Raw genomic sequence first — 23618 nt, forward strand, 5'->3', positions numbered from 1 at the left:
GGGTCTCACCATGGGAAAGACATGTGAAAGGGCTGAGAAGCAGGATTCTAGGGATCAAGGATCATCCTTGCTCCTGGGCTATTTCTTGTGATAGTAATTCCTGCATCTCGCAGGGAGTGCCAGACAAAAGTAGAATCCATAGGCATTTCCATTACAGACAACATTTTTCTTAACTGGATATAATGTCAGTAGGCACTTAAGTACCTTGGTTCCATGTCCCCGGGATAATCAATAAAGTGCAAACCAGAAGACAAGATCGCCCACAAGCCTGTGCTATGCTTCTCCATTTGGATCTGTGCGTCTCCTAACAACCTGCAGGGCATCTGCATTCTTGCTAGAACACATGTAACTTGGACCAGGAAGGTCACAAGTAATGACTCATTTTGTTGGCTTCAAGTCAGGACCCCACACTAAGTATTGCCAGCAACTCCATACCAACACATTTGAAAATATACACCAGGGCAAATTCCTTGAAAGACAGAAACTACTAAAACTCAAGACTTATGGCTGTAACAGAAATAGTTGTTTTCCTCTCTCTCTCTTTCTCTCTCTCTCTCTCTCTCTCTCTCTCTCTCTCTCTCTCTCTCTCTCTCTCTCTCTCTCTCGCTTAAAAAAGCCAAAAAAGAAAACTTCAAATCCAAATACAACACCAATCCTCTAAGAAGAGAATTAGTCACTTCATGAGGGTAGTCATCTCAGTCACTGTGAGGTTACAGTCATCCGATACACAAACCAGAGAGAGAGAGACAAGCCAATAATACAAAAGGATAGAGCGAATGCTTATTAAAATGTTGCCTATGCTGGGCCTTAAGTTCACAACCATCCTGCCTCAGTGTCCTGCGTTCTTGGTCTCTGAGAATGCTGTACTATGTCTATCTTAAAGCATTTAAAAAGGAAAACCTATGTGTTTACTAATATCGTACTCAGAAAATATCACTGCTTTTACACCAAGGTTGCTTAGTGTTTTTTAAACCTGTCCATGGTATTTAGAACCTCTCAGACATGGACCATGAAGTGTGAGGGGTGTCAGTAGGTATTTAGAAATTGACAATGACCTTCCTTTGAAAATCATTTTCTCATGTATCACCTTATCCCACCATGGCTACCTCTGGGGTATGGAGTTCAGGAAATCTATGCATTGATTTACTGAGAGAGAAAGAAAATGCAAGATATGGGAGCCCAGCGTGTAATCTTCCAGAATCTGGGGCTTTTTCAAAGCCCTAGCGAATCAGGCCCCATGGGCAAGCTGTGTTGCAAATGCCAGGATACAGCTTCAGAGGGGAACTGTGCAGAAGACAAAGCTTTTTTTTTTCTCACAAAAGGAAGATGTAAGACTCCAGAAGGAAATATCCAACCTAGGCTTCTGGGCAAGAGGAAAAGTATAAGCAATGAGGGGAGTCTTTCTAGGGATAAAGCAATCAAAGTTATGGAATCAGGGACTTCAAAACTGCAGTGTTTTGTGGGGTTCACACTGACTTTAGTAACAAACATTAAAGCTTTTTTTTTTCTTTTAAATTTAGCATCTTCATATCACCATGCCCTTGAAATGTGTTTTCCTATTAATGCAATACTCCCACTTGGTCGAGGCTGCATTTTCATGCCTAGTTTATAATAATGATCAAAAGGTTCAGAGTATGTGCCCATTCCAATGGTGCTCTGCCCTGGAAATAGATCACGGTTCTAGATTGACAGACTATGAACCATTAGCAACATATTCTTCCTGTCATGTTCCTGAGACTGTGGGACCCATTTGATCTATTTTATCCTTGATGGTAAAGATGAGAACTAATGTGCAGAAGAATATTATGACCTGTGGCCAGGTGTCTGTAGGTTGGTTGCTGTTGAATGACTTACACAGTCTGACCAACAGAAAGATGTTCTAGCTGTCACTGCAGAGCATACAGTAGCTTTTCCATAAAATCCTAAAGAGGAACCCCTTTCTGAGAGATGCCTCCCATAGGTAAAAGGTGATTAGAACCTTGTCCACGGTGTTTAATTCAAGCCTAAGGCCTGGAAGATGTGATGGGAGCATGTAGATCACTGGACTGTGTAAACAGCCCAGACAAGGTCCAGCAACATGGTTAGAAGTTGCACTTGCAGATGTTATTACTTGTAGGCTACCACATCCCCCTAGGATTGGAGTCTACGCCATACTATGTGATCGAGAATTGTGACATGTTGTCCAGACAGACTCGGATGCCCATGCGCTTAGATACCTTTGTTGGGTAAAATTACATACTTCCATTTGCCTTTGGAGAACCCAATTCATTTTCCTTTGGCTTTTACTGTTTATCTTCGAGATGAACACACACAAACATTGCCTAGGACTATAGACCAAGTCACATAACCATCAAGATCCTTCCTAAAAGGATAGCAGTGTTGACTTACAATTGTGCCTCCTGCCAAATTGCCAATGGAACCATACCATGGGTTAGGTCCAGGACATGCTGACTCTTGTCACAAAGGGACAAAGAGCTATTAACTGTCTTGGGTTTGAGTGGACATTCTCTAATACTAAAATGAAATACTTGATGATGATTCTTCTCCCGTTCACTGGACTCTTTTCACATAAGGTTTTTGCCAAAATGAAAAATGTGTAACTGAGTGTTTATTGGCTGATTCAGTTTACCAGCCCTGAGACCCCTAGAATGCAAGCCAGACACACCTAGTATTGCCAGCTGAAGCTGAAAACCCCCAGTCTTCTAAGCAAAGCAAATGCCCAGGCTCCTAGCCCAAACAATTTCTTCACTTCTGAGTGCATGCTGCCTTACAACAAAAGAGAGAGAGAGATGCGTACCACGAGGTTTTTATTTCTCCTTTCAGATAAAGCTATCTTACAATCACCTCACATTCAGATAAACAGCACAAATTACACTGAACTTTTACATGTTTGTCCTTTAACTTTTTTCATGTTGGTCATAGAGTAAGTTTGCCATGTTGATGTTCCAGAACTTGTCCCCATGTTTACATGGCCTTAGTGCTGAAATAAACAAGGCCTTTCCGTTCGTTAAACATGATCCACTTCTAAGCATAACTTATGGGAGGTAGCAGATAAAGAAACAGCATAAGCCATTCTGTGTTATTTTCCTGAGAATGGCCAGGAATCTTTGCCACCAGTTTTTCATTTTCTAATTGTAGTTTAGGGTAAAAAAAATAAAAGAAATAAAATTTAAATTAGGAATCTGACCAAAGGAACCTGACTTTTCTAGGGACTCTGTGGTAAAGCTAGAGAAAGTTTAGAGGTTAGAATAAAAGCTAGACAAAGACAGGAAGAAAAACTGAGGGTGGCCCCATGTTTTTCATGAGTGGAAACAGGATCCAAAGAGGATGCAGAAATAAAGGCATAGGTTCTGATTATCCAGCTGGAAATATGGAGTGATGGGTAGAAAGACAGACAGACAGAAAGATACATAATAGAAAGAATGAAGATAAGTAAGAGGAAGACAGACAGATGGATTATAGAAAGACAAACAGAGGAGAGGGAGACAGACAGACAATAGATATCACCTTGTATGGGTGTTATTACTATATTTTTATAATCACTGGGACTCGCATCCTTGTACCCAGCTTTCAGATACCTGGCTCTTCAACCAGAAAGCAGTTTTTATCTTCTTTTAAGCTTTCAAATGGGCACTCTGGTAGTGATCATCTTTATTTTTAGAAGAATGTAATCAAAACTTGTTGTCACTGGTATGGCTCACAACTTTGTTGGTTCACTTTTATTTGAAAAAGTGAAATAAATAGTAAAGAATGGTTTTGAAAATGGAATTCTATGTATCATTGTTTGATTTCTACTTAGATCTTTAAATTTTAGAGTGGATGATGTATTGAAATTATCCTTAGGGAAAGACTAATGTCTGAAAGGCACTACATTTCAGTATCCAAAGGATACAATGTAATGTGTCATGATCAAGTTGGGAACAAACACCACTTCACAGACATTCACTGATGTTGTGGTCTGTCATCTTTATAGGCTGATAAACAGCCTAAGTTGCTGCTAGTTTCTGTAACAGTTAAGGGTAACCGACTTATGTACAAAGTATCTTCTTTAATGAAGTATAATTTTAATTCCATGACAGCTTAGAAAGCAATTATGGTACTCTGTGACCCTGCTGTTACATTAGCCACAGAATAGCAAAGCAGGGGTCAGGTAGAGCCCACCACCTGTTCTGCTTCATGTGTGGTTTATAAACCATTAGGTTTATCCTTTGCAAATGTATGGACAAATTAAAAGAAAAATATTTTAAGAAATACTAAAATAATAAAATTGAAATTTCAGTGTCTTGACACAAAGTTTTACCAGAACATGGTCCTGTTAATCCTTTATATCTAGGTTTGGTTGTTTCACCAGGGGATGACAACTTCAGATAACTGTGACAGAATTTATGGCACATAAAACACAAACTGTCCCCTTACAGACAAGGTTGCCTGGGACTTAGTGTTTTTATGATGGTTATACTTAATCTTTACTTCCCATTGGCAGCCTCTAGGTGGCAGGAAGGAACCTAAACTTGGAAGAAGGAAAGATACTGCCCCACGGAGGATGTTTACATTTCCAATTAAGTCATTGCCTAAACAGCCAACACTTTCAACAGAACAGAGAATTTTTATATATGTTCAATAAACCAAAAAATTAAATGCCTAAAAGAAATAAAAGGATTCATTTAGCTCACTGCTAATGTCTGCACTAAAAGTCTAGCATTTATTCACTACCACCCAAAACAAATATTATGCAATATGCACCATTAAAGAAACTCCTAAGTTTTAATGTGTGTATATCATATTAAACTGAATCACAGTTCTTAAGTTTACAGGTTAATACGATCCATTCAGCCATTTGGATTTGTCATTATTGGAGTGCCAGCATGCATGCTTGTGTGTGTGCCTGTGTGTAGGTGTGTATGTGTGTGTGTTACCAACTGTTTTAACTGGATGTAAATGGTACTGGCACTAGTTAGTATATTTTAGTGCTGTAGGGACACAAACTCAAACAACAATTTTCCTTCTGCATGAATTTACAGATTCTGCTTTGGAATTGTGACCATGCGACAAGCCCACAGGGTAGCGTGGGCTTTTCCAGTACAGGTTCCACATCTCAATGAGACAACGCTGAGCCACATCCCAAGGGCATAGCAGAGACGGGAATGCTGGTTCTTTCCACTCATGCCTTCAAATAATTTTTGTGTGCCCTCCCCCATTTTTGTAACTTTTAATGTAAACTTTTTGATAGACAAAGGAAGTACAAACCAGATGATCGATAACTCCATACTGACCACACAAATAATATGGTCTCTTCCCTGGATCCTTTTATTTTTCTTCATAATCTATCTATCATACTTGATGCTAAATCATCACAACAGAGTGTGATGTTCAAATTTCATCACAACACTACATCCTTAAATGTAGCTCCTGGAATACTGGCATCCTCCTGTGTGCTCACAAATAAAGAAATTGGCAACAAATCTAAGAAATCACTCGTGATTCCATAATGTCCAGTAACTTCAGTGTCCTTCACTTAGCCACAGTGTCTTTGAGGGACTTGCTGTTGGCTCAACATAGAGATGTTCTGCATTGATGTGCAGTTCTCTAAGCCAGAATGGTTCTTGACAGAGTCTAAATATGCTCATTTTTTTTTTTTTTTAGCAAAAATTAACTGGTATTTTAAGACAGAATGTATGGAACCACATTCTGGGATTTTCTTGGCTGTTTTCATTTGAGGACATTTGAATTATTTCCGAGCTTTACAGAGCTTGTAGTTTGAGATCAAGTCTAATTACTGGATACCATGACTCTGCGTACCTCCAACATGGCACCAAGGTATAAATCAGCAAGGTCTCCTGTTGCTGTGAATATTGACAATAACCTATTGATAAAGGTGCCGAGTACTCCATAAATTTCATTTCCCTCTACAATTGGAGACAAATGCCTTCATCCCCACAACACTTAAGGAATGATTTCAGGCTGTGGCTAGAATCATACACTTCATTTGGGGATGATAAATAATGACTTTCTAGCTCATTCATTCCTTTTCACTGCTTGCCACTGTCCTGTAGGGTAAAATTTTCCTCTTGATCTGAGAATGGCCTAGAATGCCCCCCAAAGTCAAAGTAAGTTCTAATTTCTTTAATTCCCATTTTCATAGAAATGAGTTGGCATAACAGCCATGTTCAATTGAGGCAGCTACTTCTATATACTCCCCTCAATCTAAAATCCTGGACCCTAGTATTTTTAGTGTCACTCAATTTCTATAGTCAATTTCTTACTGTTTCTGATGCTCAGTTGGTCATTATATGCTTGGCTTGTATAGCTAGATTCTGAGAATTATTTTCGTGTCCTCTTTTCGGACCCTATGTCTCTCCAGCCTGCTCTAGACAGCAGCGCCTCCTGTGGCCAATGCCAGCAGCACTTTTATCCCAAAACACCCTCCCTTTCCTTCTAGACTGTGTTGTCAATAAAACCACAGTGCTAGACTGCTTCCCCGAGGCGCCAAACCTCTGCTTAATGCACCAGCTGGCGAATGAACAAGGTCCTACAAAGGGTTCAAGGGAGAGCAAAGGGATGAGAGCTCCTTCTGACGAGTTGGTGGTTTCTCCTACCTGGTCTAGAATCCCCTCCAAATTTCCCCTACCTGGCATAGTAGTCATTGGGTGGGACGGCTTCTTGGAAGAACTGAAACTGGTACAGATAAAGTCCAATCAGGTGCCCAGCCGTGAAGATCGCCAGCAGGACACAGAGGCAGCCAAACAGCAATGGGTCAAAAGTCCGGCACCAGGACCACCAGGTGCACAGACCCAGAAATACAAAGAAGTACACGGCTGAGGTCAAAGATGGCAGCATCATTCCTAAGGAGAAAAATGTAACCATGACAAGGGGACAGGACATGGCTTGCCAATCAGTGAAGTTTCTTTATGTGCTATAGCTGTTGATCAAGATTTAAATCCTACTAAATCTTGCATGAATAGAATTTTACTTTAACAGGATTCATCCACATCATCTAAATCATAAATGCTTTACCAATGGTAGGGGAAAGTCACACATGAAATGAATGCCGTTATGAACATGCTTTAATACATGATATTGAAGAAATCCCATCCTCAGCATTAGAGGTGAGGGAAAAAAAACTTTTCTCACCAGTAGAACTGAATGCACACGTCACTGTTTTCCTTTTCTAACTTGTCCCCCCCACCAACGCCAGAGCTATAGGAATTTTAATTGTTCTTTATACCAACTTGTTTTTTTTCAAAAATTTTTATTATTTTAATAGACAATTTAATACTTGTGTATAATACACACTAACTATTCTTACAGCCAACCCTCTCCCATCTTCCTACTGCTCTCCTCCTCCCTTATACATTTCTTTCTCACATCCATGTATATTACTTTTAAGAATTCAGTTTTAGGTTTTGCATGTGCATACATGCATGTGTGCATGTGTGTCTGTAGGTGTCTACAGAGGTCACAAGCAGGCACTGATTGACTGGCTTTGGGTGTTATAGGAGGCTGTGAGCCAACCCCACCTGATGTGGGTGCTAGGATTCTCTTAGGTCCTCTCAAACTCAAGGGCTTTTAACCACTGAGCCATCTCTCCAACCCCTTAACATTGTTTTATGTTCCTCTGAGTTTAACAAAGGCTTTCTGCACGACCATAATGCTGATTTTTTTCCAGATAAGATTTATGAAAACATTATATACTGTGGATGCTGTAGTCTCATGACGAATTTGTTCTGTCTCTGTCTACTGATGCCACTCATTTATACATGGCTTAAAACAACTTGGTCATGGAGTTTGAACAGAGTTCTCATTAGAATATTGGGTTTTATTTGCTGAATAATTCGACTTACCTCTTGTTTTTCTCCCCACTAAAAAGAAGTTATTTCACCTTTGTAACTTTAGTGTGAGTGAGTTCACTTTAAGAAGCTGTCAGTATGGTAGGCAGTGGGGAGGAAGGAGGGGAACAGCATTAAATGACATTATTATGGAAGAAGCAAAATGTGGCCAACATTTAAAGGAAATTACTGTCTGTGGAGGGAGATTGCAATCTAAGTTAGGAAGAAAAACTGTATATCTTGGAGAGTTAAATTAAGAGTTCAAATGCCCCATGATGTAAAAGATAGTGTTGGCCTTCTACATACGAAAATAACTAATTGCCAACAGAGCAGAGTTCAAGGGTTCTGGGGAAGAGAAACAGCTCTTATTCTAATCTAAACATATGAAATGAGCTCACTCAGACATGGGAAAGACGATTGGACAGAGATTAACAGTCCTTCTGAAAGTCTCAGGACCAGAACTTGACTGATGAAATGAGGCCGGGGAGGTTTCCCATGTGGCTGACTTCACAGGGGTTAGTGGCATGCTGTGATCCTGGAGCCCATTGTTTCTTCTTCCCCCTTTTAATTCCGTCTTCACTGTGCACACATGGCCTGTGACTATCCCAGGGCGAAGCTCTTTGGGAATCACTCACCTGAGGAGCCCAACAGGATGGTCACCACGACCTTGCCCGCCGTGGTTATCATATTGCCAATGAACTCCTTAAGCTTGGAGGCGACAGAGGCGAGCCTGCGGAGTATTTTTAACTTTGTGCTTTCTTCCAGCTCGCCTTCCATGCCTTCTTCTCCATCTAAGTCCTCTTCATAAATCAGCGCCTCCTCTGAATCCATCTTTTCTCCTCCAGCCTAAAGAAATGGAAACACAGAATGTGGTAGTTCACACTTCTGTAAAGCCATGGCCCCCGAGTCGCGGGTCAGTCACTGGGGTCAGCTTCACAAATCAGTAAAATGATCAGCCCCTGGCCGTTTGGTAGCAGATTCAAGCCACCGTGACTCACAGAGGTTATATCCTCTACCTCAGGGTCCCAGAGATATGCCATGCTCCCTACCTGCCCCCAATCTCTTACAGGTAGAAGAAAACTGTCATGACCATTACCTATCTTGGCTATGGTCTGTCTGGGTTGGTTTTTGTTTGGTTGGTTGTTATTTTTGTTTGTTTGTTTTGTTTTCCTGTTGTCTGTTTTGGTTTCTTTCCTCCAACATTGTCTGCTTTGCTGCTGGCTGGTTTTATAGAACCTTAGAAGCAAACCAGGGCAGAGGTGGGGTTGTGGGGGTAATGAGAATGTGGGTGTCTCTTCCTTCTAAGTGTATCTTTGCTGCCCATCACAGGATTCCTTGGCCAGGACAATGGTGTTGGGCTGCTTGGACAACGGCACTGTGGTTTCCTGTCGGATCCTTTTAGAGGATTCTATGCTGGCTAGATCTTACAGAACTTGGCACTGTCTCATTGAGGGAATAGGGAGAAACACAGACAGCAGAAAAAAAATACAAATCTCCAGGCATTAGTTTTTTTAACTGAGAATGTAAATGGGGTTTTAACAGTTTTTAAAGCATAAGCAGGATTTTTTCTTTCTCATTAGAATCATTCTTTAAAATGGGTTGGGATTTTTAAAGGAATCAAACATAGATGCTGTCCTAAAAGTTGAGGCACACTGTATTTGTCCCTAAGTTGACAGTGAATATATTTGGCCTGTGTGATTAGAGCATCTAATTAGAGCATTCCTGGGTGCTGGTTCTTACTAGGCAGGGTTCAGCTAGGAAAATGGTTCCAGAAGGACAGGTGCCAATTTAAAGACATTCTGAGTGATTGGAGGCTTCAAAGACATTCTGTTAGAAAGGTAGGCAAAGACCATAGGGACTTGAGTTAACCACTCAGTAAAAGAGATTAGAGAGTACCTCCACCTAACGTGATCCAACAACGTATGTATATACCCATGAACACGCATGTGCATATCTATACACGAACATGCACACCTCCCAAACAATCCATGTATATGCCTATGCATACACATATGCACTTGTACATACAGGTACATATCCATGCACAGAACATATACGTAAGTACTTAAACATATATGCACACTATATAAACTGATAGACACATATGCACACACAAGTATATCCATGCGCACAAACATATGCACCCCTCTCTCCAATAGGATTTAATACTGGGCAAACTGATTTGCATATATGCAAATGAGGTTCTTTTCAGTTCATCAAGACATTTCTTAGTCCTCCATACCTATGGGTTCTGCAGCTGCAGATTCAACAATCGGATTAAGAACAACCACTTGAGAAAATTGAATCTGTGCTGAATGTACAGTTGAATGTACTTTTGTAGTTATCCTCTGAAAACAACCTGAGACACTGGCATTTGGTTGAGAAGATGTTCATAGGCCTTGGGCACACACCATGCACACACCAAGGGACTTGAATAAGTGTCAATCCGGGTACCTTCAGGGCTCCTGGATTAGACCTCTCATGGACGCCAATAGATAAGTGTATTTATATCTTTCCTGGGACAGAAGGAGGAGTTTGCACTTATTCATTGACATGTTTTATCTACATAGGACCCACTGTGTCTGAGAGTTCTAGTGAGAGACTGTAACACACGCACATGCCAGCAAACTAAGTCAGCAAGCTAAGCATCCCATAACAAGGGCTCTTTAGAGGTCAAGTGGGATGCAGCTGTGAAGGAGGGAGGAGATTACAGTAGATTCTCAGGTCAGAGAGACCCTCTCTGAAGATCTAAATGTCACAGTGTCCCCAGCCCTGTGAAAATCCCAAGAAAGAGCATCCTGGCAGGAGAAGGAGAGAGGGACAGGAAACAAGTGTTCCAGGCCATGGCTTCTTTCCTTCCTTCCTTCCTCGTTCTCAGCTGAGGACCTTGCATTCCGGTTTTCACTGAAGGTCTGCAACTTGTACAGAACTGGGATGCTCAGGCAAACCTCTCTGCAGTCCACCCGTGATGCGCTCACTCCTTTTTCCTTGTCGGCTCCAGCCACTGCTGCCCCCCATCTGCTCAGCCCTGCCATGCTTTTTCTAGACAGTGCATCACAATGTGTTTCCTGTCTGTTAGGTCACCATCAAGACACAGAATCACCCTGCACTCTAATGTTAGAAAAATGTTTGCCTCCTAAAGTGAAAGCCTTGGTGAGAGTCAGCCAGACTCCATGTCACATTCCTCTTTTAAGCAGTTCTGACTGCACTTTCTCCTCTAGCCAGTCTCTCCAATCAAGCTGTTCAACAGTCAGTTTTACAGAGCAATTCCAGCGGCTGCCTTGGAATGAATGGAGGTTGGAAGGTGTAATGGGTAAAGCTGACTGTGAGTTTGTCCCGTTCCCCGTGTGAATGAACGCTCATGGCCCAGGCAACAGAACTCACTGGAATATGAGAGAGGGGAGGGACAGAGGCGAGTGAGAGGCAGCCAGTGTGTTTTTCTTTAATGAGGAGAAGAGACAGCCAAGGAGAAAGCAAATTATTTCTTTGGCCATCCCCTCGCCCCTTCATTTCAAGCTTCATTTCAGCTTCCAGATCCGAGGCAGGCAGCTAGCACATGGTGGGAGGGACAGTGGGAACTGGGAGGGTCAGACTGGGGTCATTGGTACCCAGCTGAAGGATTCCCCAGGGACAAATCAGAGATGGCTCATCTTTAACTCATGTCTGTATGGTTTGCCAGAGGGCATTCAACACAGGGATCCCTTGGGTGAGTAGAACCCACAGGTTCTCTTTGTCTCTTTTCCTTAGGGCATACGATCTCCAGTTACGGGATGTCATCCCTATTCCTGCAGGTCTGGCTCTTATTCTAGCCTTTCCTCTTTTTTATTCCATTAATTAATATATTCACTCGCTTTACATCCTGATTGCAGTTCCCCATCCCCCCAATCCCAGACTCACACCCTATTACCCCATTCCCTCCTCTTCTCCTCAGAGAAGGGGAGGCCCCTCCATGGGTATCAAACCACCCTGACACATCAAGTCTTAGCAGGAACTCGGTACATCCTCTCCCACTGAGGACCCGGATAAGGCAGCCCAGCAAGGGGAAGCAGATCCTGAGCTAGCCTTACCTCTGCAAGCAGAATCCATGTGCACAGCTACAAAAAGATCAGGGAAAAGCAGCTTCCCTCTTGACACCAGGTGACCTGACACCTCCATGACCCACCCCCCTCCACCGGAAGAAAGTCTGGCAAAAGTCTTAATACACTTGAAAAAGTGAAAACATGGTGGGGACCTCCTGAGTCACAGGACAGCTGACTCATTATTTCGTTGGAGAATGGTTATGGTGATGGCACTCTGCTCCCAGGCTTTGGTGAGGCTACATGAATGTCTTCTCTCAGAGACCTGAGGGGGTTTCGGGAGGTTTAAAAGCATGCCACCGCACTTTATGGCTCTGGATGATCAAGATGTTTTTTGCATCAGCTTCCCAAAGATCACCCCCACCCCAGACACAAGTGTTTCAAACATGCTAAGCTGATAGGAGGCATCTGTGAGCCTCATTCAGTCAGGGCCAGATCTGCCACTAGTCACCTTCGGTGGCATACTAACAGGCTGGCCTTTTATTCCCCATCAAAGATTCCTCCGCTGACCTACAAACACTGGGGTTCAGCAGGACCAGGGAATCATATTTACTAATAAGCAGCCTCACTTGCTGTAAAAATCTGGCGCCTTGTAGGAACATGACTCGAACTTGGTCTTGAAGCAAACACAAGGAGCCATTGGAAACAAAGACCTAACACCTATGATTCCGAGGCTACCTCCAGAATTTATATACGAGGTGAACCTTTAATGGTCAAAGATGCCCAAGAAAATCTCTCATAGAATTATTGCCTTTGATAAATAATAAACTCATCTGTACTTTTAAATCCTTGACTTTGTCTTCTTCAAAAGATGCTGATTTTGACAGGAAGTCCTGTCCCCTGTGACAACAGGGATGGACTTCCAGGACATTGTGCTCAATGGAACATGTCAGCTCAGAAAGACCAACACTATCTGATAACACATGTTTATGGATTCTGAAAGACGAACTTTAGAGCAGAAAACAGACAGCAGTTGCCAGGGGCTGGGCAGGTGGGCAGGTGCAGGGAAGTCCCTAGCCAGAGGCTGTAAGGTCTCACTTAGCAAAAATGTGATCTGTAGCATATCATAGTGCCCCCATTAACTAGTCATTGTTTTAAAATAGCCAATGGGGGAAACTGATGTGTCCTCAACACAAAGAAGTAAGTAGCCATAGAAATAGATATATTTATTGTATAATTAGACCATGCTACAGCTTATCCGAATAGGGACTCATCACATTGTACCTATAAATAACTGCAAATTTTATAGGCAAACTAAAAATAAAATATAAAGTACTACCCACAAGAAAAAGTCCCAGATTTCAGATGTAGATGCAATGTTTTGGGGGTGGATCTTTTAGTGCTGTGAACAATTTCCTACCTGGCTCTTTGGTCTCTACACCTGCAAAGCACCCACAGCTGCCCCCTGCAGGCGGCCTGTTGAAAAGGTTGTCCTTACCCATTGATTTTGACAAAGACAGAATTATTTCTGATAGGGCCTGAGCATCCATGTTCCTTACCCTCAGCACCATATAATTCCATGTAAGGGAATAAAACCCAAGACTATCTGAGGAACATCAAGCCAAGAGCTTGCCAGGCTGCACCTCAGACTCACTGAGTTAGAATCTCTGGAAGTTCCTGGCACGGATGATCAAAGGCTCCCTCGTAGCTGTTTTAGAGAGCCATCTTGGCTCCATATCCTGGCTGCTTAAAGACCACTAGCAAGGGTGTTCTACAGTGCAAAGCTTTTTTAAAAAATTTATTTATTTATTTATTTTGTTTTTTTTAAGATTCCAGTCTCTTAAAAAACACATTGAAGGACTATGTCTCTGGTACCTCTGATTCCCTGAAGAATTGGACCCCTTTTCCTCTTCTCTGTGGTGGGAAGTGAGTTTTCAATGGCATTTCTATGAACATCTATTTATCAAAGTCACATGGAATGAGCCAAAAGGTCTGTGAGGCATCGTGGACATTTTCCAAAGTGTCACCCTTGTTTATGTATTATTTACTTTTTAAAGTTAACAATTTATCTTAACAAAATGGGCTCACCCCACAGAGAAGCCCACAGATGGGAGGAGAGAGCGCTGTGGCTCATGGCAGAGGGGAAATGGTCTTCCTGGTTTTCCCTGGGATGTCAAGACGAGAGGACCGAGCACCATCATGTATTTTCTCACTTAATAAGAGCAGTGTGAGTTTCCCATCTCACTTGGAAAGAGAGTATTAAAAGTTGCTTAGAGACCCCCCCCCACACCACCAGAGGGCTCTGGTAGTTTAGTAAAGGTGGGGTCACAACTGAGGTAGGAACAGAGGCCAATCAGATAGCAGGGGCTCTGTGGGAATCTGCAGATCTTCCTGCTCCTGAGACTCAATACTTCTGGGAAGTGAGGAGCAATGCAGAAAACAAAAGCCAGTGCTTGTTAGATACTGTCCATAGAGCAGGCTGGCATATCAGCTGGAACATGGCAGGAGCTCAGTTAAGAGTGTGCTAGGAGAACGTGACTTTGGAACAAGCATCTCCACGTTCAGTCCCAGGAGAGCCACCATTCAAGACACACTGCTCACACGTAGGTTTGTTCTGACTTGGCTCAAAGCCCTAAATACGGGGAGACAGAACCCTGTGCCACCAGTTCTGGCCCAAGGCTCACTCTGGATGCTTGGCTTCTGTTGTTTTATGATCTGGACTTCTCTATCCAAACTTCCGTGTGAGCGTGCTACACTCTGGGGGCACAGAAGACTGGGACAAATTCCCCCACTGTGACCTTTAGAAGCTGTGAAAGGAGTCTCCTGCTGTACCAATCACCAGCAGTGGCAGAATTTCATGTCTGGGACAGACATAGGACCTCTTTTTTCTCACTACAAGTCACCTGGTGTAAGGTGTGCAGGTGCCCAGGCAACTGCCCAACTTCTTGCCACTCTGAGCAGTTCCATGTGGCAAATGTCTGCTAGAAAAGCCAAGGCTTAGGGCATTTAAAGCCGGTGACTTTGGATTAAACCTCAGGTTAGAAATGAGCAAGCACCAAATGTCTAATTAGAAGGTGCCGGGAGAATGATTGATTTCTCCTCATTCTCCATTTCTTTCTCTGGAAAAAGAGCCGCATGGTGGCAGCGCCACAGCTTTCTTGTGAAGGCATCGATCTGGTGAACATTCTGTCTGTCCACACTCTAGTGTCACGGTAGCCTGAGAAATGCCAGGTGCCAGAAAGCACAGTGCAACTTTTGAGCTAATGGATGGGTTTACAAAACATTACCAGAGACTAAGAGATCTCTCCTCAACTTTCAGTTGTTTTTACTGGAATAAAATGTCTTCCTTCTGACTGCCCTCCTTTCTTCCTTCTTTTCCTCCCTTCCTCTTTCTTTCTTTCTTTCTTTCTTTCTTTCTTTCTTTGTTTCTTTCTTTCCTTCCTTCCTTTTTTCCTTCTTCCCTTCCTTTCTGTTGTTTTTCTTTTTTCTTAGACAAGTTGTCATGTAACTGAATCCCCTTCTCACCTCCCATCTCCACCTGTTAAGTGCTACTGTTGCAGGCACGTACCACTATATGTGCCTGACTGGAATATTCATCTAAACCTTATATTATTATTATTATTATTATTATTATTACCTCTTTACAAAGGCTAAATTATGATTGTAATTTTTATTTGAAAAGGTTTTGGTCAGAATGTTATTTGAAAATATTATTTGCTTAAAATTAAGGTCCCAAACCTTATGAAACAAAGAAAAAACAGTCAGGAGGTAGAACTAAGCAGCTAGGTGCATCTTACTGTTGTTGGATACTATGTCATCATGTAGTTAAGCTTTTCTATATAATTTGTTGTTCATAATGCAACTCTTATTTTTTTTTTAAGATTCCCAAAAAAAGTGAGAATCATTCTCCCAGTGATGATGGGCGGATCTGTCTCTGAATGGAAAAGAACACCAAACAAGACCTCAGACACCTCCACCCAGGGAACCTTTCCTATATGTGAGGAGCAGGGTCTCTGAGACCTGCCCAGATGACAAACAGCAGTGAGACAGGGATCCAGTGTGGCACTGCACCCCCACTTCTCCAGCCATGTCTCAGGGGAACCCCTGGATGGGTCAATGCTTCTAAATAGCAAAATGCTGTCTTCACAGTGGACCAAGAAAGGCCTAGCTGCTTCTAGGAAACAAGACTGATTGAAAAGGAATTCTCCCTGGCATCAGGGGGATTAATATTTTCATCTCTCCACTCAGACAAATAAGGAAGAAACAATTGTAGCAAACACTGTTCTCTTACACCTTCAGAACTAAACATTCTAGAGGCAAAAGCCAAGCTTTAGAAGGAGCAGGAAGTGTTCAGGGCCCTTCAGAGAAGAAATACATCTCTCTGCTGACTTTGGCTGTGTATTCCAATCTCACTCACACCGACTTCAGATTGTCAAGTCAGAAGTATTTTCCTCACGGTGAGTCCTGCCTTCACTGCCCTTCCTCTGGCCTATCCACTTGGCTGTAAAGTGCTAGGAAAATAGGTATTAATATTGGAACTATCCCCCATCAAATTCAACTGAGAAGAAGCCCCTAATCATTGATATATGTAATACACAGTTGCAAGGTGAAACTGCACAGGCTGGGAAGTTCAGAGGCTAATTAAGATTATTTTCCTGCAAAAGTCACTGTGTACTACTTCTCAAAATATCCTGCAGTAGCTCACACCCGGAAAGCAGTCCTGCTGTGTGCATAACTTTCCAGGCTTGGCCACCTGACCTAACACTTGGGCACAGCCAGGCCAGCTGATCATTGAGGTGACAAAAGCACGGTGAGGCTGTCCTAGCTCTACCGTGAGATCCTCATAAAAGATGGGAATCACATGTCAACCACCTGTGTCCTCATCAACAAGGTGCAGACACGAGTGTCTGCCCCACAGCTTCACCCAGACTTCTCCACATACCAACAGTACCCACTCGTGCCTCGCGCACAGATCCACTCAGTGCTCTGCAGACTGACTCCACACAGTCTCATGGGGAAGGCCCTGGGGATGGAAGAAGAAAGGGTGCAGGTGTTCACACTTACCAATTCTTCATTTTCACACTCGGAATTAAATTGGGCTACTTCTTCTGTGTCTGGTTTCTTAACAATAGTTCTGCAGACCAGCCAGATGGTCAGACTTGCAATGAACATCCCGATGTCAGGCACAAACACCCTGATGCCGTTGCCAGCATCAGCTCCCTTCAAGCTATGGAGGGAAGAAGATGGGAGGAAGTTATCTCACATCTGTATGGTCAAACATCGTATTGCATACTTCAGTCTTCTGAATGATTTAAGACTAAGGATGTTTGTTTCTGCCTAGCAGTTACTGAAAAGCTCGGTACTGACTTCCGAGTTTTCTCAGATCTACTGAGAGATAGGCAGATCCTGGTGCTCTCTGGGGATTTCAGAGCAACAAAGAGTGGTGGAGCTTTGGTAGTACAATCAAGATACTCAGACTAAACCATAAAGAACCAAATGGACCACTCCAAGCACCCTAATCAATCACATTGATATTACACAGTATGATGGCTTTGTTCATCATCCCGATGAAGTTTTAAAACCAATGTGTAGAAACGGCTAGAAGACAGCATAATGCCAATATGAGTCAAAGCCAGATAGAAAACCGAAAGAGTACTACAAAAATCTTCCGATCCAAAACCTTTTCCTTACTTTTTTGCTTAACCGACTTTAGCCTTCCATATTGCTTTAACACAAGTCAGTCTAGTTTTTTTTTTTAATCTTAGAGAAGTGATGTTCATGTGGAGAAGCTTTGGGTTCAAGCCCAAGCCTGACAACATGCAGCTGCTTTGTACATTCCCACAATCCCCCACTCTTGCTCTTTGCCAGAGACATTACACCATCTGCCTTCCTTACTGCACTTCAGCAAAATGAGATATGAGGTTATGACTTCAGAAAACTAGAGATGGATATGTACGTATTAAGTAATGTGGGGTTTTCTTTTGTAAAATATAAAACTCCTTTTCACAGAAGCTTGGTATTTTGAGAGAGCAGTATTAACTGGCTTTGAATACCAGTTAATGCTCTTCATATTTGCAGGGCACGTGTGCTTGTAACTGAGATCTTGAGACAGGGTGTAGGTATGAGGAAAGGGGTTCAGCCAGGAGAGGGGAAAGAATGTGACCTTGGGGGATGTCCAAGGCCAGTGAATACAGTACAAGAAGGTGGTATACTTAGTTGCTAGCTCAGCTGGACAGCACATGCCCCCACTAAAATGTATTTGGCAAAGCCCATACTGTTATGTAAAACAACCAAGGTGACCAGCAGCTGGCTGACTTGGCATACTGTCTGGTACGTGTCACCAGCCAGGGTAGCCCTTCCAGTTGATAAGAGCCACATACCCACAATGAGGATTCTTGTGCAGGTCTGACAGGCAGTAGGAGCACATCCTACTGTGCTCTGCTCACTGCACATTATCAGCCTGTTAGGGGAGCTGAGGAAATGACTAGGGGAGCGTCAGTGAGTTACAGACAGAGAAGCCAAGATGCTGTGCCAATGGAGCAACGTGTTCAGTGGACTCGTTGAGTGGAATTTCAACGGCAGATTAGGTCTTTGAAGACATGTTTGCCACAGATAAAATGCAGAAACATGAAGCAAAAGGTAGGTTGTTGGACTGCACGTTGCATAATTGTGCATGCACTGCAAACAGGCATCCTTTGATATGGAAAAGGAGAATGAACCATGTTCCATTCGATGCTTGTACAAACCCCAAAAGGATCTTTTTGTGGGTATCTACAAGCACCCAGAGGGTGCTCAGTCTCATATGAAAAACTGTGGCATTTGCACACAACACACACACAGTCTCTCTAAGAGTTTATTATCTCTAGGTAACTTACAACACCAAGTACAACGTTGATGATATAGAAACAGTTCCATTGTGCAATTTAGGGAATAAAGATAACAAAAGGTTGGCAAATCAAACATTACCATTAATCAACTATGATTTACTGATTTACTCTTCATGGTAAGAGCTTTGCACATTTTATTTGTTAGAATCAAGTACACATTGAGTTATAACCCTATAAGAAAAACTAAAGCTCAGAGGACTCTCAAGAGTCACACAGATGTAAGTAGGTTCTACTTCACTTCTTAAAATGCTCATAAGTGACTTCAAGGACTGGCCTTTCTCTGTAGGTCCGGGACCTTCTCTTCTGCTCTTTCTTCCATGTGTGTCCACTCAAAGAAAGCCCGAGCTGTTTGCCAGGCTTTGTCTCTACTGTATAGGTGACCAATCACTTAGCTGCCCACTTTTCCATTACAGTAATCTTTCGGTTGAGACTGATTCTCCTCAAGCTGAATCATTTCTAAGAGTGACTCCTTGAGTTATCTTCTGAGTGACCTGATATCCTCACTTGACCCACCTTCCGATTATGGCAACAGGCCTCCTTTTCCATCCTAAGATGTACTGACCATGGTGCAGGGCCAAATGACCTATTAGCAACCAAGACAGATCTGGGGCTGTCATTCTGCCTTAAAAAGACTGGTGGAGACTCTGCCTTAAGCTGTATCTCTCGCCCACTCTCCTCTATATTCTTAGAGCCCAGCTCAGCTCTCTGGACCATGACAACAGCATTCTGGTTTTTTTTTTTTTTTCTAGACTGGTCCTCTGTCCATCAAGTCAGCTATCAGAGGTTAGCTTTTGGAAGTATATGGCTGCTCATGCTGGTCATCTACCACTAGAAATCATCAATTTTCCCAAGCTTGGCAGAAAGTCCTGCCTTCTTTCCTGCTGTTACTTCTTTGTACTCCAAATGCAGATACCAGGAACAAGGAAGTGTTTCTCTTCTGAGGTAGTTTGCAGTCTTCTTCCTTAGCCAAGAGACCTTTAGATTCTTATCTGAACTGGCTATCAGGATCTCGACCCTTGCGAGACTGAAGCAGGAGAGATCAGCTGTTTGAGGCCAGCATAAGCTACACAGTAAGACATGTGTCAGAGGAAAAATAAAAGAAACAAAATATTCTCATCTACCAAGACTCACTGATGGCAGACAACCCCTTTGTGAAACTCTGTGAGTCTAACTTAGCAACATTCGTTCTCTTCTTTTTGATTCCTACTCTGGACAGAACAGCTAGGTGAGTCTCTCTCTCTCTCTCTCTCTCTCTCTCTCTCTCTCTCTCTCTCTCTCTCTTTCTCTCCCTCTTTCCCTCCCTCCCTCCCTCCCTCCACCCCCCCTCTCATTTTAAAAGCTTTCTGGGAATGGCTGTCTGCCTGCCTGCCCTCTAAGCACTCTCAGTGTAATATGGGTAGGATGTCCTTCAGACACACTTCTGATCCTCCAACAGTCTCCCCTGGACTGAGATCTGTGCAAAGTATCACTAAGGAGTTAGTGCACCAGCACACTGTCACTTAGATTGATAAAGAGAAATTGCAAGCGCTTATTGGGGGGAAATCTAGAAATGATTTTTTTCCAGAGAGAATCTGTTAATATACTATCCAGTTGTTTTAACATGCAGATTCAATTACCAAATTTAAATCATTCTAAAATCAAAATTTATTTGTTGAAATCTTTTATTTTTAGTGTGTGTGTGTGTATGTGTGTGTGTGTGTGTGTGTGTGTGTGTGTGTGTATGTATATGCTTGTGCTTGAGTAGATGTCTGGTCTGTGCACCTTGTGCAAATAGAAGCCCACAAAGGTCAGGAGAGTGTGTTGAATTCCCTGGAACCGAAGTTATAGGTAGATGTGAACTGTCATGTCGGTTCTGGGGATCGAACTAGGTTCTCTGCAAGAGCAGCAGGTGCTCTTAACCTCTCAGCCATTTTTTCCATTCCCTAAAGTTAAACTTTAAATTATTAATATATGTCTGGTTTTATTAAGTTGGAAGATAGGAGAAAACATTTGTAAAACAAGAGATGTATCTAATGACTATGGCCCAACTTAGAGCATCTTATTTATAAAACTAGAATTTATCCTGTGCCTGGAATATTAGCCATGAACCATGGGTTGCTGGAAGATGGTGTATAAAGTAATTAAAGTCAGAAGGACAGTATGTCAACTTGGATAGGGGAAATCTCACAGGGCACCATCCTAGATAAAGGCAACCATTGGCTGCTGCAAGAGGAGGAATCAATATTTCCTATGGATAACATTCCTATAGGCTATCCAATCCAAAGTAGTCAGCCCTAAACCCATGTACATACTAAATGTGCTCAGTAGTTTGTGTGTGTGCGTACGCATGTGCACACATCCGTGTAACAATAATACTTTTTAAAGAAGAGGTCATTAACTTTTTGAGGGATTAGTTGGAGAAAGCTATAGGTGGACCAGAAGAGAGAAGTCAAAATAATGTATATATAGTATTTGGGTATAATCGTCTCAAAAACAAAAAATAAATATGTCATAAGAGGCCAGATGATATGTTATACCACCCAAGGTCAGATTTTTATAGGAAATTCATAAAATCAGATCTTTCAAGGATATGGAGCTAACAAGGAACATGATCATCAAGACAACAGATGGGATACCAGCAAAGGCTCCTGGGAGAGGAGGTGCTTTCTCCATGGTGTGAGAGAAATGGGCTTAGGACCTCCAGGGGAATAGGTCACAGTTTAAGTTGGAAGTCATAGGGGTCATGCCTGGAAGGGAAATCATGATGGAAAGAAAGGATTTGACAATGACTTCTGCATTTGTGCTAATTAAAATCAACAGAATTAATTAATTAATTAATCCAACTGTTAACCATGTTCACAGACATCCTGTTTACATAAAACAGTGGTACTAATGTATATTTCTCAAGAAAATGTTAACCTGAATCATGCTTTTCCCTGGGCACATGCCAGTAACACATTTCATATATTAAATGTCTATTTAGTCCATCATGTTAGATATCATCTTAAATAGCAAAGCATTTCCTTTTCAATCTTGTTATGATCTCTATGATCTTATTTCTTCATAGAGCGATTATACCTCTGAAAAGGGAATTTAAAGAAGCCACCAATTAAGGCTACTCTTTTGAACAATAGGACAGATTGAATTATGGCATGTTCAGGAACTGTACTATAAAACCATCAGTGAAGGCTAATGTATGCTAGGCAAGTGTATTTATAAATCTGGATATGTCTCACAAATAAAACGTCGGTAAAGAAAAGTATAACAAGTGTATAAAATACATAATGTTTAGAAATGCATGCCAAATGGTCTAGACTAACAAACATATATTTTAAGGTCTTAAACATGTTACAAACTGTAGAAGATATAAAAGCACATCTTCATACTGTGCATGGTGGCACATACCTATAATCCAAACACTCTGGAGGCAGAAACAGAAGGATCTCTCTTAAGCTGTGGCCAGTCTGGTCTATGTAGTGATATGCTGGGCTATTAAGGCTATGTAGTACGACCCCATCTAAGCATTTTTAAGGGCATGTCTTTTATATACTATGCCATTTCTATTGCTAAGAACTCCTTATGTAGACCACATCTGGAAGACATTACATTGATTATTTTGCCTTGGAAGTTTAATGACCAACTCAGAGCCTAATACACATAATGGCATTTGGTTTGACTGATCTTAATTGGATTCCATATTCCTGTCCACACCCAGAGAAAAGGCAAGACAGGAAGTGCTTGTAGGGATAACCCCTGTTTTCTGTGTGGAAGCATCACCTGCTATCATGTCAATAAAAGGTTAATGGTCTACTAGCAGAAGGCAGGAACTAGAAGGTGTGAGTTCTTCTAGAGAGATTGGAACTCTGGTTCCACTGGGTAGAGATTCACCACCCAGACCCTGAGGAAGTCCAACATATGAAACTGAAGAGAGGTGAGCAGCCATATGGCTGACATTTAATAGTTTAAAGGGGTTAAATAAGTTACAAGCTAGTCAGGCAACAAACCTAGCAAAAGGCCATGCGCACTGTTGATGGATAATAAGCCTGCAGGTCGTTACTCGGGAGCTAGGGTGATGAATCATGAGGTTACAAGTGCTCAGAAGTTTTCTTTTCTTGGCTTCTAAAGCAGCTTCTTAAGGTCCTCTGAACTCTAAGAAGCCCTTCTGACCATGAAAACTGACACTGACAAAGACGGGGAATATAGACAGGAACAGGATTGATAACAAGAGAAGTGGCATCTCAGGCGCTGAGGGGGAGCACCAGGAAAGAGCACCCCACAGAGATGGGCTGGGGTGTCCAGGATGGGGCTGTCTCTTGTAGAGGATTTACCGAGCACTGTGCCAGGCCCTGGGTTCCATCCCCAACACAGAAAAACAAAAAAGCACAAAACTCAATTCCATTTCATGCCACTCTCCTAGGGGAGCAAACCCTCTGGGACAGAGCTAGCAGAAAGGTCAGCTACAAGTGAATGGTGGTAACACAATTAAATCACCACATGGCCATCCATTAAACAAATTAGAGCTATCAAAATGCCTTCACATATTTTTCCTGGGAGTTTCTGGGGCTCACACAGGATCAACTGTTAGTGCCCTGCTGTTTACCTTAGAAAGGACTCTGTATGTGCCCTGAGTGGCCTTCAGTGACATTGAGAGCAGCGGAATGAATGCATATCTAATTACAAACATTTACAAACCTAATTCCTGCTCTCTCTCTCTCTCTCTCTCCCCCCCCCACTTCTCTCTCTCTCACACACACTCAGTATTTTTAATTTAATATTCATCTCCCCACAGACAGTCAGTCATGTGAATCAGAATAATGTATTTGATGTGAATGGGCAAATCTTAAATTAGATTTACAATTCCTTTCAGTATTTAAGTCAAGGGTTTCTATAATTAATGACTCATAATGACC

At 42.2% G+C, this 23618-nt stretch overlaps 1 protein-coding gene across 4 annotated transcripts in view; it reads right to left on the reverse strand.

The window, feature by feature from the left end:
• Positions 1-23618, reverse strand: part of PIEZO2 (piezo type mechanosensitive ion channel component 2) — a gene marked incomplete at both ends in the record, with an annotated part of 345228 nt that overhangs the window by 116004 nt on the left and 205606 nt on the right. For all 4 annotated transcript variants that reach the window (XM_080920084.1, XM_080920082.1, XM_080920083.1 and 1 more), the window contains 3 exons: positions 6629-6842; positions 8462-8672; positions 16907-17069. In XM_080920084.1, coding sequence (XP_080776210.1) covers positions 6629-6842; positions 8462-8672; positions 16907-17069 — 588 coding nt within the window. The remainder of the gene's footprint in view (positions 1-6628; positions 6843-8461; positions 8673-16906; positions 17070-23618) is intronic.

This window comes from Micromys minutus, assembly GCF_963924665.1.
Source record: "Micromys minutus genome assembly, chromosome: 8".
Classification (NCBI taxonomy): domain Eukaryota; kingdom Metazoa; phylum Chordata; class Mammalia; order Rodentia; family Muridae; genus Micromys; species Micromys minutus.